Source organism: Callorhinchus milii, unplaced genomic scaffold, assembly GCF_018977255.1.
Source record: "Callorhinchus milii isolate IMCB2004 unplaced genomic scaffold, IMCB_Cmil_1.0 Scaffold16, whole genome shotgun sequence".
Lineage (NCBI taxonomy): Eukaryota > Metazoa > Chordata > Chondrichthyes > Chimaeriformes > Callorhinchidae > Callorhinchus > Callorhinchus milii.
In genome coordinates this window covers 4292798-4308295 of record NW_024704757.1, presented here as the reverse complement: position 1 = coordinate 4308295, position 15498 = coordinate 4292798, and the positions used below count along the sequence as shown (strand labels likewise).

At 42.0% G+C, this 15498-nt stretch overlaps 1 protein-coding gene across 1 annotated transcript in view; it reads left to right on the top strand.

The window, feature by feature from the left end:
* foxk1 (forkhead box K1) overlaps positions 1-15045 on the top strand; it is a 42721-nt gene extending 27676 nt beyond the window's left edge. Inside the window, exons 3-9 of the mRNA XM_007903478.2 lie at positions 4963-5119; positions 5948-6094; positions 6851-7044; positions 8942-9111; positions 10206-10475; positions 11341-11568; positions 13527-15045. Of these exons, the coding sequence (XP_007901669.2) occupies positions 4963-5119; positions 5948-6094; positions 6851-7044; positions 8942-9111; positions 10206-10475; positions 11341-11568; positions 13527-13738 (1378 nt within the window). The 3' untranslated portion in view covers positions 13739-15045. The remainder of the gene's footprint in view (positions 1-4962; positions 5120-5947; positions 6095-6850; positions 7045-8941; positions 9112-10205; positions 10476-11340; positions 11569-13526) is intronic.
* The last annotated feature ends 453 nt before the right edge of the window (positions 15046-15498 follow it).

Here is a 15498-nt window from a genome sequence, read left to right as displayed (position 1 = left end):
TCTGATTGACTCATCAGTCATGTATACTCAACGGCTCTATAAAAACCACAAGTTCTATTGTGGACAAACAGCAGTATTTTGAGATTGTTTGAGCCACAGACGTGCAAATTGGCTGCCGCGTTTGTGTTTGCCAACAAATGCACAGTCTCTACACTCGCTCAACGGTAAATTCTTGTGAATATGAGACATTTGGACAACGTGATAAGACGCTATATCAAATGCAAGGATTGATATTGTTTTATGAATTCTCTGCAGTCTCGTATACCTGTGATTATTTGGGGAAAGAAAATAGTTTAACACAAGTAGTTCGTAAATTTGGGCAAGTTGGAAATTTTATATTTTACTCCACCTCACCTCTTGCTTACCTAGAAATAAGTAGGAACCCGGTTTAGTCGATTGGTGGATTGCTTTTCCTGGGGTAATAATTCCTTAAAAAAAAATGGTCACTCAATCCACAACTGTATGTGAGACACTGTTGTGTGCAGTTGACTGCTGGGTTTCGTCCACAAAATACACAGTCAATCCATTTTACAGTATATTCTGTGAAGCGCTTTGAGACGTCTCAACGACGAGATAACAAGAAGAAGAAGATTACATTTGTATAGCGCCTTTCACGTCGGGAGGAAGTTCCAAGGCCTCCTCTTCGATCATGCCATCGGCCACCCCCCTACCCCTCCCCTCCCTCTGGATTATCTGCAGCCTGTGGAGGGAGGAGTTGGGAAGGCCGACACGCAGGGCGTTTGCATAGATGAGCCTGGAGGTGATGAAGGCATGAACAAGAGTTTCAGCGGCCTGAGGGGTGAGGTAGTGGCAGAGTTGGGCGATGTTACGGAGGTGAGGGAAGGCAGAGCTGGTCATGGCTTGGACGTGGGGAAGAAAAGACAGTTGAGGATAGAGATGCATCCATAGACTACCTAAATGAACTACCATGTAAATAGCAATAATTTGATATAGCTCCTTTCATGTCAGGAGGACATCTCAATTTGCACACAGCCAATGTCCTACAAACAGCTGTGAAGTATTTCATAGTACTATGGAGATTCACCCAGCAGCTCCACTGAAAGATTCATTGGTAGAGAACATTGTGTTTTTCTTTAGAGAGAGTGACTTGGGCTGTGTAAGAACAAAGGAAGTATAACATTTGGTTGGTCCTACTTCATTATCTGCGAAAGAGAACTTGTTTTCTTGGGAAGCGTCTTTGGGAAGCGCCTCTTTAACAAAAACCTTTCCGATTCATCCAGGCCTCTTCTTTCATTGGTCTCTGTGTACGTGCATAGCTCCCGCTAGTGTACATCTCGCTGTTTGCTTGAGTTACTCTCCCCTCTCTTTGACATACCTCTTTCTCAATTTGATGATAGGGCAAAATTATGAAGCATCAGATTTGCATCAGTAACTGCATTGTGTGTTTACTCTAGCTCTATCTGATAACCTTTGGAATCCTCTCATTTACTGTATGCGAAAGCCTGATATCAGCATTAACTGGCGCTATTGTGATTGCGAAAACAGTATGGATATTAGGTCATTGTGCGAAATACAAAGTAAAGTTATCTTTACTGTACTTTGCATTTCATGACAAGTTATCAGGATCGGCGAGTGAGGCATATGTATAAATACAAAAATAAATGCGGCCGGGATATTGACAGCACGTTGACGTAATTGGTCGAGACAAATTAAGCTCAGGTCAAGTTATTGGGAGTATACTATACAATACTAACCAAATCCAAATACTTCTTCCATTAGGAGTTTGTGACTAAGGTGTCGCGCCGTTTTCCTTTCTTCCCCCCCCCATAGTGCCAGCTTCCATACACAATCTCAGTCCTCGCTTTCAGGTCCCCCCCTATACACACACACACAATGCAGCCATTCGTCTCTCCTCCCTACTCCAAAAGACAGTGTCAACCCTTTGTTTTCTCAGTCACTCAGAATAAAATCCCATCACTGGATTAAAACGCGCGTGCGTTAATGCAAGCATGCCCAATTAAACATTCTCAACACCAACATTGTAGACGAAAGAATTTTAACAAGACGCATACTAAGTACGTGGGTAACGAAACGCAGTATGAACTACATTAGATGAGGGAATAGAGGGGTTTAGAACTGGAGAATAGGAGGATTGGGGGCTCGTGTGGAGTATTAAACACAGGCTGAATGAATGGCCTGTTTCCTTGCCGTATCGCTCTCTGCAACTCTATGTAACTGCTTTCTCCATTGTTTTGAATTTGTTGGCTGTACTTTGACCCCTCGGTTGCTGTTTGCACTGAACAGATTGTGGTGTTTTCACGGAACCATCAGATTTGACTCCAGCCCTTTGGTAATATTCTGCTGTTTACACCAGGGATGGATAGCGTGACACTGTAATAGCCTGAAATACGGTGATGTCAAATCGACGGTAATCACACCATCTGTTTATATACTATCATCATGATTTGTGGAGATCTGTGTTTGTGGTTAGTGCATTAGATTTTGACAAAATATAGCAGCAGCCACAACACTACACCAAATGGTGACCAGTTTACAGGAGTCATAGCCAGTTAATTGCAGTGCTTCAGGACTGAATTTGAAGGCAATGTATGGCAGAAGTCATGTTCCCATCCATCAGTGTGTTTTTTTCATATTTATTTGTGTTCCGTGTCCTGTGAGATGTTTTCACTTCTGTGCTGCCCTTTCATGCAGCACAGAAAGTACTCAGGCCATTTGCCAGCCGAGAAGACAGGTCAACCACGTACAGAGTAGTTCATTTCACGGCGGTGAATCTGGAACCTGCCGTTAACAAGTACATTCCATGACCTCACCTCATCCTCATTGAAACCCGCAGCTCCTGTCTTTATGCCTCTGGGCTGAGAATGCTAATGACAGAGTCAAACTCATATTTCGATGTGGGAATTCAGTATGTGATTTCACTATATGGGTGTCGTAAGTGCTTTCAACATCAATCGCATCTATGTTCACACATTTAACAACAACAACAACAACAAGATTCCATTTATTGAGCGCCTTTCACGTCGGGAGGACGTCCCAAGGCGCTGTACAGTTGGGTCAGGACCCGAGCATTGGGGGGAAATGGTCAGGGTGAGGGGAGGGAAGGGAGGGAGCGAGGAGGGGGTAGAGAGTCGAGAGGGGAGCTGAAGGCATTTAATTGGTATTAGTGAGATGTTTTATAATGTCACGAGGAAGTACAGAACAAGAAAGAGCCGTTGGCCCTATTGATTTGAACTATCTCCTTCCAATAGCCCAGAACACTTGTTAACTGTCAGATGCCAAAGTATCCGTGCAATATTTCTGTTGCATGTGTACAGAGAGTTTTACACATGGCCTTAGTATCATAATTAATCAATGAAAATCATTAATTGTGTAACCAAAGGCATTGTTTAATTATGCAATTAAGGGCACGTTTAATTTCCTTTCTGTACATGCATCTTTACACAAGATGGATACTGGACTCCAATATCACTTTCAGTAGCCATTTATTCCAGAGAGCTGTGTTTAACACAGGTACAAATTTCTTTATGGGTAGGCAAATTGGTCGTCTACCAATCCTCAGCAGTAAATGCATGCTGAAATATAAGCTGGATATCAGCACCAACTTGCATTTATACATTATATAGTATGCTTCACGCATGGTAGCAGAGTGCTTAACAGTGGCGGAGTCTGACAACGAACCAGGGGGAGAGGGAGGGGGAGATGACCGTAAGCACGATCAAACATGAGGGTCTCAAATGGGATTTGAAGGTTGGGAGGGAGGGGACAAGGCAGAGGGATATCTTAGCATCTGACAGTTAATAAGTGTTCCTGGGTAGCATTACATATCATTAGAAAACTGCAAGAGCTGGAACTACCTTAATTATTTTATATAAAATCCTTCTCCTGCCCCATTCATCCGCAAGCTGACCTCACGGGCAACAACCCAGCTGCAGATGACAACCATTGGCATTGCTTAAATAAGTCTGTAGTGAACGCAAACAATTGTGGGGTCGACCTATTATAGATCTCATACTTGAGAGTTGGTTTAAATTAAATATTAACAGCAGGATGGAGATTGTTGGCGCAAGCACAAGACTCCAGCCACAAATGTTTTGGCAGTTGACAAATGGTTGATATTCTCTCTTCTCTGCATTCGACGCTCAAATGTTTGTTTTGACTGCCATCTCGTGGCAGCTGTGTTTGGTGAAGAAATATTTTATCTTCTTTTTAAGAGGGACGAAACCGGATGGAATGAGGGGGCAGTTACCATGTCCATCTGTTGCAGAATTTATATGATTACCTCAGAGTGAAATGTCTTCGACATCTGGAACCTCTTATATCGGGATTGTGCAAATAATCCCAGTGCAAATACAGTATCTGAAAATTTACTGCAGTGTTACAGCAGCAAATGGTGTAAAGGCATTGGCCCTCATGCACTTTGAACTGTACGGTGGGAATGAACAGGAAGCTGGACTGACCCCAGTTGGGACATTTAACGTTCTGCTATTTGGTTTCATATTTCTGACCAATGCATAGGCAGTAACTTGTCAAAGTAAGAACTGGGCTTTTTTTTGTTGAACTTGCACAGAAAGAATTCTGTTTTTTAAAAAAAATCTGAGTCGAGGTTTGCAATGAGTACTCATTAAAAAGGAGAAAGATTTATTATATTTTTAAAAATCAGCTGGTTGATGGGGATGTTTTGAAATCACATCATAGCCCCCCTCAACAAATTTCTAACTAATAATAATAATCCTTGCATTTAATACAGCATCTTTTCACGTCATCAAGACGTCTCGAAGCGCTTCACAGGATGCACTGTAAAGTGCAGTGTCTGTGTGTTTGTCGGCAAAATGCGGTGGCCAATTGCGCACAGCAGAAATTCACTTTTTCAGAGAAAGCCATAATTGTGGGTGAACTGCTTTGGGTTTTTTTTCTTTTGCTTGTAGTATTGCCCCCTTGCATTGATCACAGCTTTCCGTGGATTTTTTTGTCCTCTAACAGTGTTCCGAATTCCTGCCCCGTGAGTCCCCGAGGCGCCGGCTCTTCTGGCTACCGTTTCGGACGCAATATCACCAGAGATCTACAGCTAGCTGCCGCGTTTGCAGAAAAAGCAGCGTCCGAGCAACAGGCCGAAACATCCGGGGGCGACAGTCCCAAGGTTTGAAAATGTTTTGAAAGTCAGTCTTGCAGCAGCCCCAAAATGAACAATAATAATAACCCTTACATTTAATATAGCAAAATACACAGTCAATCCACTTTATAATATGTACACAGTCAATCCACATTACAGTGTATCCTGTGAAGCGCTTTGAGACGACTGAACGCCGTGATAAGGCACTATATCAAATGCAAGGATTATTATTATTATGTTGCGACTTTCATGTCGGGAGGACATCTCAAAGCGATTCCTAGGGATATATTGTAAAGTGTAGTGACTGTGCATTTTTGCTATATTAGTGTAGTGACTGTGTATTTGCAGGCGAACGTTGCAGCTAATTTCTATGTAGCAATGTCCACAAACAGCCATGATGTGAACAACCAAGTTTATACCATTGGAGGCCCAGTGATTACTTCTCGCAGTCAGTGAGTTTGAGCCACAAAGATGGGGGACAGATAAACACCAGTTTTGTTTAGACCTCATTAAAGCTGCTAGATGAAATGTCTCTTAAGTTCAGAATGTTGATGAGGAGACAAGGGTGACTTGGAAAATTGCTTTACAGTCTCCTAGCTACATTGCATCATATCAATGGAACACTCGATTTTTAGTGGAAGTTTTATCATTTGGATTCCAGATTTTTCATACTTGGTTGGGAGACATTGGTTGGGGTTCTTTAAGAATGACTCAATAGTAAAGAAGTGAAAAGAATTAAGATAGTTATAAACATAAATTGTGATTAAGGGGATAGTGGGAGGAATAGTTGTTTTTGATATGTTGATGTCTGCTTTTTTTTAATCTTGTTCTTTGGTTCTTGTGTGTTTTTACCAGGATGATTCAAAGCCACCTTATTCCTACGCACAGCTGATTGTGCAGGCCATATCTTCTGCTCAAGACAAACAATTAACACTAAGCGGCATCTATGCGCATATTACAAAGCATTATCCTTACTACAGGACAGCTGACAAAGGGTGGCAGGTGAGCACGTTACATGGGTTGAAATATCCCAAAACAGAGCCTTGATGTGACTTTTTTTTACTTGGTTTTATCATGTGAATGACTTAATAACACCACACTTCAGAAGTCTCTTCCTCTCATTAGATACTGGGGATTGATCCTTAATGTTTTGAGACACGATGTCACTGCTCGTTCAGTCTTTAGAATTGAAACATTCATTTAGCATCGGCCGTTTGTTTTGAATATCCGAGGTAAAGACAAATAAGAGTTGTTAAGGAAAACATCAATTATTATTAAAAAAGACAGCTAAAGCTCAAAATACGCTCAACCTAGAGAAAAAGCAAAGGCGAGTGCTTAATCTAGAACAACTGTACCAGCTTCTGCAAGCATGAATGGGAGGCAGCAAAATCAAATGGCTAGTGGAAGCAAGCTTAGAAACGAGATATTAGGATGTAGGACTACATTGCAGAAGCAATAACAGGCTGCCATAATGTGCAGCAAGATCTTGGTGTGTGATTGAATGTAATGTGCACTGGATAGTTCCAGAGGGATATTGAGTTATAGGCCGTCTCTCGTTTGTGCAGCGTAAGCTGTTTATTACATGCGCTCCTGATATTTTGTCTTATTGGTAAATAATGGCCCTCTCCTTTTATTGCACATTATCTGATGTGCTTGCTGGTCATTCTAAACGACTATAATCCATTCTGCTTGTCTCCATTCGCACACTTGGCCACAGTACAATTCGCAACACTCTCCATTTCTTTTTGTCTGAGACAGAATTCAATTCGCCACAACCTTTCGTTGAACCGATATTTCATCAAAATGCCACGGTCGCAGGAAGAACCTGGAAAGGGCTCGTTCTGGCGAATTGACCCTTCTTCGGAGGCAAAGCTGGTGGAGCAGGCATTCAGGAAACGCAGGCAGCGAGGGGTCTCTTGTTTCAGGACACCATTTGGACCCATCTCTTCCAGGTTGGAAGCTGACCTTCCTTTTACACTTGCAATAGAATTTTATTTTCAGATGTCTGAGGATCGTGGAACGCTTTGACCATGTTCACAATCTAACCACAGATGGAGATTGATATAGAAGATGAAAGGTGCAGAGTAGCCATTCTGAAATAACCCGAGGAATCGTAACGGGACCTGCACCTGCCCCAGTAATGAGAGCGGAATCTTTGGAGCTCCCCAGACACATACTGAGGATGAATTTATACTTAAATGGTTACTTCCCACCAGTCCTTTTCTATGTCCTTCTCTGTGGTATGAGCAGGAACCAGCTGAGGAATGTTTTAGGTTTGAAGAGAGACCCCAGGCTGCTCTGATAATCAGCCAGAAATCATCCCAAGTACTTAAATTCACTCTGCTGAAAATCTTGGACTGTCTCAATACATCAGCAACAAATTACAAAAGGCAAAATACTGCAGATGCTGGAAATCTGGAAATGAAAATAGAAGTCGCTGGGAACACTCAGCAGGTTGGGCAGCATCTATGGAGAGAGGAAAGTCAGTTAACATTTCAGGTCGATGACCTTTTGTCAGATCTGTCTTCTGGCAACTTGTAGGACCTGACCCAATATCTAACCAGCTTGCACAGAGAATTGGTGTATTCATCTTAGTGTTATACATACATTTTAGCAACTGCTAGTTTATGGTGAATTCTGTTCTGGGTATTTACGGCTCTTCAATTTGAGTTGGTTTAAACCTCAACCAATTACAACAATGACATAGGCTAAAATGTCATTGTTGTAATGCAATACATAAATAACTAGAAACACCCAACACCATTCCTAACCTGCTTAAATTTGAATTCAATCACTTGAGTAATGGGAATGCACGTAGCTTTGATTTTCTCAAACTTGAGATGGTCACAGCCCCAGTCTTTGTTTTGGCACATTCCACCAGTCAATCCAACTTGTTTTGTTCAGAACTACATCGGAGCCATTCTTAAAGCTCATTTGAATATTTGACTCGTTTTCATCTTTCTTGAGATTATGGGGCAGAATTTGTTTGGTTGTTCAACTCCAAATTGAAGGCAAATTTCATTACATTTACATTCTTAGAGATCTAAGCCATTGTAATCAAAAGATTAACATTTATGTCAATCTAATAGTTTTATAATGGCAACACCACCTGAAGTTACGCATATGGTTCGATTGGTTGTCAAAAGTGCAGCTTTTATGTTCTAACAACTCATTAATTGAGCTTAAAACACATGGATCAATAGCAATTGAGTTTAAATTATTTTTTGAAGGCAGCCCTATGGAGGTATCTCGATACCTTTACCTACCCTGACATCTGGGCTTCTATCCAAAAGTGATACTGACTTTGGCACATTGGGTCTTAAGGCTAGACAGACCATAATAAATCCTTCTTAGTACTGCACATTCTATATTTTGATACTATATCAATTTTCCACTGATGTATTATCCTTCATACACCTCACTATCTTTCACCGTCAATTTTGACTGGGGCTGTTTGTTCATCTTGGCTCTAATCATTTATTTTGTTGTGTAAGCATGGACGGCAGGTTGCATCATTTGAAAAGAATGGTGGATTTGTCTATGAGTGGAGATCTTTGCACTATGTGGTTGAGAGAAGATAATCGCTTTCAAATTTAGTATAAACTTCCTGTGAAGTTCACTATTCCCAATGATTGTTTTTTTCTGCCTGAGCTAATTGTTGATCTTATTGTGAGGTGTGTGAAGGATAATTTACATTAAAGCAATGAAAGAATGCACCATGGAAGGTGGGTACTCAACTGTAGTCCCAGCGTCTTGCCCATTTGGACAGAATGGCACCACTTCCTTCCTGGTGGAGTAATTTGGGTATTTGTTTGTGACCTGACTACCTGTTATGTTTTGCTATTTCAGGAGTGCCCCCGCATCACCCAGCCACCCCGGCCTTCTCTCCCCTCACTCTAGTGGCTTGCAGACTCCTGAATGCCTGTCTCGCGAAGGTTCCCCTATCTCTCACGATCATGATTTCACAAGCTCAAAGCTGGCATCTGTGCCAGAGGTCCGTTATACACAGAGTGCACCGGGTAAGCAAGCACTCTATTTCCAAAGAGAATTTTTATGGACCCTTTGGCATTTGAACTTAGAAAACATATTATTGATTGAGTAATTGCAAGATAGTGTAGCTACTTTCACAGAATGTATATTAGACATTTTAGTTACAAATGGCACAAACACTTGGATCAAGTGGAGTCCTGCAGCTCAGTGGTTAGAGCACTCGCTTTGCAAGTGAGAGACCTGAGTTCAATTCCAGACAGGGCGAAACCTTGGGCAAGTTTCCTTACTCCACACAGAGCCTAATAATAATCCCTCCAAAAACAATAATAAATTGGGTCACTTTCAATCCACGACTGTTTGTGGGACATTGCTGTGCGTAATTGGCTGCCGCGTTCGCCCACAAATATACAGTCAATTCACTTTACAGTATATTCTGTGAAGCGCTTTGGGACGTCTAGAAGACGTGAAAAGCGCTATATCAAATGCAAGGATTATTATTATTATAAGTCTATTTCTTTATTAGATTTCTTGCCCAACCTTATTTAGGCCTTGCGTACCTTGTCTAAGTGAGAGGACAATCAGTCTCCTTCCATGCCTTTGACAATATCACACTAAGTGGACAGTGAGTGAGCTGTGAGACACATCCAGACGGAATTCAGCGAGGAGAATCTGGAGTTCTGATTAGCGTGTGAGGAGTACAAAAAGGTCAAATCACAATGTGATTGGTTAAAATTAGGGTTAAAACAAAGAAATTGTCATATGTAAGTTCAAGTGTATGAGCCTATTATTGCTTTTCAACTCTGTGGTACAGCAACGTACTATACAAATGTGTTGCAAGCAATGGATGAATGTCACCTCGATGGGTTAACCAGCAGTCACACTGGCTGAATAAAATCCAATTGTAATCTAAACTCTGAGGCATTCAGTTTAAGAATTTTGACTAGGATTAAATGAGATATAGGATAAACTGTACAATCATTTGAAAGATTGTTTTTTTTTCTTTTAAGTAATATTCTTCTGACCAGGTGATTGAGTGGTGACTGTTCAGAGTATTTTATTTTGATAAATATGATGGATTATCAACATTTGGACACAAGAGTATTTATATTCTTTTCATTTCTAGGTTCCCCAGTTAGTGGTCAGCCTGTGATCATGGCAGTGCCGCCCCAGCCATCCAGTGTTGTAGCAAAACCTGTGGCCTATTTGCCTGCATCCATAGTAACTTCTCAACAGTCCTCAGGGCATGCCATTCATGTCCTTCAGCAGGCCCCCACTGTAACTATGGTGAGGGTAGTAACCACAGCAGCTAATTCCTCCAATGGCTACATCCTAACCAACCAGAGTCATATCGGAGGTGGACAGATATTACGCGATGGCTCCAGTGACCAGAAAGGTGAGTATTGTAATTGCAGTTCTGGCTATTTGTGGTGTGTGTGTGTGTGTGTGTGTCTGCATTTGCCTTCAAAGGTACGTGGTCACTGCACTTTTAAGGTGAATCCTGTGAAGTGCTTAGAAACACCTCAATGGCGCTAAGCCAAATTTTAATGATTACAACAACAACTTGCATTTGTATAGGGCCCTTCACATGGCTAATGTCTCGGAGCGCTTAACAGCGGTGTAATATAACAACAACTTGCATTTATATGGTGCTTTCATGAGGGGTAGCGACTCGGAGCAATTAACAATGGTGGAGTCTTCACGCCGAGCGGGGAGCAGGGAGGGGGTTCGAAATATGTAAGCACATTCGAAGAGGAAGGTCTTCAGGCATGATCTGAAGAGGGGAAGAATGAAGGGCAAGACGGACGGATTGAGGGAGAGAGTTTCAAAGTTTCGGGGCGAAGTGACTGAAAGCATGGCTGCCGATGGTAAAGCGGAGAGGACTAGGGACACGCAGGAGGCCGGAGCAAGCAGAGGCAGTGGTGTAGTGGGGAGTGAACAAGGTCGGAAAGGTGTAGAGGTGTCAGGGAATAAAGGGATTTGTAGATGAAGTGTGAGGATCTTGAAGTCGTTCTGTGCTAGGGAGCCAGTGGAGCCTGGCGAGGACTGGTGTGATGAGGGTACAAAGTTTAGAAAGGTGAGTATATGGCAACAGGGTTCTGAATTTGTTGGAGTTTGTATCTAGTAGAGCTTGGGAGACCGACAAGGAGGGCATTGTAATATTATTATTATTAATAATAATATTATTATTAATAATAATATAAATGTTTTAAAAGACGGGTGGGGAATGAATGCTTCCATTCAAACTGTTTTGTTTGCAGGAGTCCTTGATGATAAATCCTTGGTGACCTTTACTACAGTACCGACTGGCAGCAGGGTGATTCAGACCGTGAGCAGTCAGATGTCCCAACATGTACCTGGGCAGATGGTCACAATTCTTCAGCAAGCACCAGCCACCTCTATGGGACAGCATCAGCTTCCAGTGAAGACAGTGACTCAGAATGGTAAACATGCGGTTCCCTTGGCAAGCCTTCAAGGAAATACTTATGGTAGGTCATTTTATTTCTCATAGAATCTTACAGCATACACGGAGGGCCATTCAGCCCATCCTGCTTGTGCCGACCCTCTGAAAAGAGCTATCTAGCTAATCCGGCTTCCCCGCTCTTACCCCGTGGCCCTGCATTTGAAATGTTTCCTTTTCAAATACCTATCCAATTCTTGGTTTGAAGGAATGGTTGGGCATTATAACACTTGAACACACATGAAAACATGAGTTATTCAGTGCCTTGGAACGTGATGTGAAAGGCGCTATACAAATGTAATTTGTATTGTATTATTCAGCAGCTAATTACTGATCAGAACTAATGGCTGTTGTGCAACTGAGCAGCAATCCTAAACCATAAAAATCAATTGGCCAATTTTTTTTCAATGAACGTCCGAACGGCTTTAAGCTTAAATTACCGCACTCTAATAAACCTAGGATTGTGTTACAAGGCAGTGCTCCACCTCAAGTTTCAGATTGTCTACAGCATGTTTATCAAGTATCCTCTAAACCTGTTGGACATTTTACTGTTCAGAAATGAACACCATTATTTTTATATAATTCTATATAAATATAATTTTATAGTATTCCTCTCCACATTATTTCAGGGTATGTTTGCAGTGGAGATCGGGTAGGGAGCTCCAATGCCTTTCCATGTCTTGATAAGTTCAAAGTATTGCATTGCTGTTGGATCATATGGTTTACTAGCTTCAGTAAGTGTTGCAGGATAATAGTATAGTAAAATGCTCTTGCATGTACTATTGAAATCTTGCTGGAAAAATAACACAATTTCTTGATAAATATCAAAATGTTATTAAAAGAAATGCTCCTGTTAGTGTGGATATCAGGTGTACGGAATATGGATTGACAATTATTGCTTGGTCTGTGTTTTTCTTCCCTAATAGCACCGATCTATTTTTCTCAGACAGCGTTCAAACACCCTTGTTTCAGGAGTTTCGATCTCCAAAGTTGCTTTGCACCAACCGGGCAACTTTGTACTGTGCAGCTTTATACACATCTTAACCTCAGGAAACATCAGTGTGTGCTACCCAGAATATGTGTTTTGTTTTAGAGCTTTGCAGATTCTGGCTGAGGCTTAGATTGGTATTGTGGTCAACTACATAAAGTGCCTTATCGCTGCTCCTCCTTTTTAATACTAATCCTTGCATGTGATATAGCGCTTTATCATGTTTACGAGCACTTCACAGAATATACTGTAAATTGAATTGATTTATATATTTTGTGGGCAGAACGCAAGCAGCCAGTTGCGCACAGCAGTGTCCCACAAACAGTTGGGGATTGAGTGACCAATTTTTTATTATTTTATTTTTTTGAAGGAATTATTATCCCTAGAAAAGCGATCCGCCAACTTTCTGCTTGGTAAACAAACGAGTGTGGAGTAAGGAAACTTGCCCAACGTTGCACCATGCCAGGAATCGAACTCGGATCTCTCGCTTGCGAGGCGAGTGCTCTAACCTCTGAGCAGTGTTTTTTTTATCAGAGGTGTATACTCTGGATTCAAAACCAGAGAGTTGTATTTGAACTCTGAGTTGTATTTGTGTCAGCTTTGACTGACACTTAAACTTGGATGCCTTCAATGGTGGAGTTTCCACGACTTCTCAAGCCGGACAGAAGACGGAGCAGTGGAGCACTCCATGGAAAGGAAATGCTCATCAGGTGTAGGCTTGCCCCACAGATGCAGACTTAATGTCACTTGACCACAGGGTATCATTCACAGATGCCTTAGAGAAGACCTCAGCAACTCAAACCTGCTGCCACTATCCCTCTGAAACAGGAGGTGTCATTTATCATTGGGGGAAACCTCTGTAAAAAAGATTTCCACCTCCCCCACCCGCCAGTGGTGTACTGTCTTAACAATTTCCAAAGATATTTGTAAGAGGTTTCAATTTTAATAAAACTACTATAAAAAGCAAACTTTAATTGTAACTTTCTTTCCCTCCTCAGCTATAACAAACCCACTACAGATCCTGGCTGCTCAGGCCACATCCTCCTCTCCTGTAGTTGTGAGCAAACACCTGACCACAGAGCCACAGCATTCAGCAACGTCTCTAGGCGAGCCCGAGGCCAAACGACCTAAGATGGAGGAGTCGACAGGCTCAGGCTCCGGCCTTGCTGTGATCACATCAACGCCACAGATGCAAGGTGCCAGCGAATAATGCAAACGGGAATCGAGGAAACAGATTACAATCTACTCGGTGTGTTCCACACAAAAAAAAAACACAATTCCTAGGTGCCAAACTGATTGGGGGGTGGGGGGGGGTGGGTGGGCGCGGGGGAAACCTACCTTGAACTAAAGCTTGTGTTTTTTTTAAATGTAAAACAAGACAGCTGATTGTAGGGTTGGGGAACGGGTGAGGTGGAAATTACAGCCACCCCGGTAATCTGGGCCTATGTTGGTGTTTTACAAGCCTTAACTTTTTTAAACAAAAAAAAGTCCAAAGGATCGGTGGGAGGGAAGCAGATGTCTTCAGTTATTCCTGACAGAACAGAGGTGGGATATTGCCAAGAAAGTAACTTGATTGAGGGTGAGAGGGAGGGGAAAGATATTGCTCATTCTTGTTTTGCCCTGGTCACATTACCTAAAGAAAGCCCCCTCTCATGTCCTGGTGGTTGGCTATTTGTTATGTGTACGCTCTTTCCAGAAGACTGAGAATTGAACAGTCTTGATTTGAAACATGGCTGCCTCTACTGGTGCTCCCCCAGTGCCTATACAGTTTGCTGTATTATGCTGTAGCCTGGCTCATTAGCTTGTGCGTTGACAGCGTGCCTCTGTTGGGGCAGACTACATGAACAGCCACTCCCATGGTTGCACAGGAGCGAGAAATTGTGAAATGCAATGACCCTCAAAATAAAACAGCCGATGTAATTGATACTGGCCAAAGTTTTCACATGAACCCACCAAGGGATGCCTTGGTGACCTGCACTTTATGTCATTGGAAGAAGAGAGGAGAAGAGGCAACACCCCACACCACCACCTCCTTCCTCATTCTATGTCTGTCAATTGAGACAGGATCCTATGGTCATTGTTTGTTTTGTTTACTAGCCAAGGCCCCCAAAATAGGACTACAAAATATCACTCACCAAAAACATATGTAAACATGGCTGTTGACAGGCTCTGCAGTGTTGTTACAAATAGATTTACCAAACGAACCTGTGGCATAGCAGAGCCCTGATGGTCCATGTAACTTAATGGGTTGGTGAAGATCAGTGCAGTAATTTGGATGCTGTATTTCTGACCTTTTATAATGTATTTTGAATGTTTTTCCCATTGCATTGTCCAAGTGAAGCAGTATTCATTTTGTGTGGTGAACACGGTAAACTGTCTGTCTAAGGGATGGTTTGTTTTCTTTTCAAATGTCAGGGGGAAGAAATGTAATTGTAAATCTGAAGCCAACACAGATTCACCACTTACATTGTTGGGATCATTCTGTATTTAATCCAGAATTAAATTCAATGAACCGTACGGACTTGACGCAAGTTCATTCCGAAATTGGCAGCCCAAAATGTGCCACTGAGTCAATGTAGGTTATATGTTCCAGATCCGTACAAACATCTTGCGTACATAAGTAGCTTAGAAGTTGAATCGAGTGAGGCAGATTCACTCAGATCCACTTGATTCAGAACCTGCTCTAGGTTTCCCAATTAAATCAATGAGATTGGGACACTACATCACTCCCCCTGTGCCCTGACCTGACCAGTAACCGAATGTCTTCATTCACAAAAGAAATCCTGTTGACTCAACCATCCCACGTCTTGTGGTTTATGATCATTAACTGTGCTGTCACACTCAATTTTACTGTCTTTTTCCAAACTTTTCACTTGCAACACAGCATAACTTCAGAACTTTGTTTTTAAATATTTTGCACCAATGTAGCTAGCGAAAAGCAGTTGATCCATTCTTTATTTTCTTGGGCTA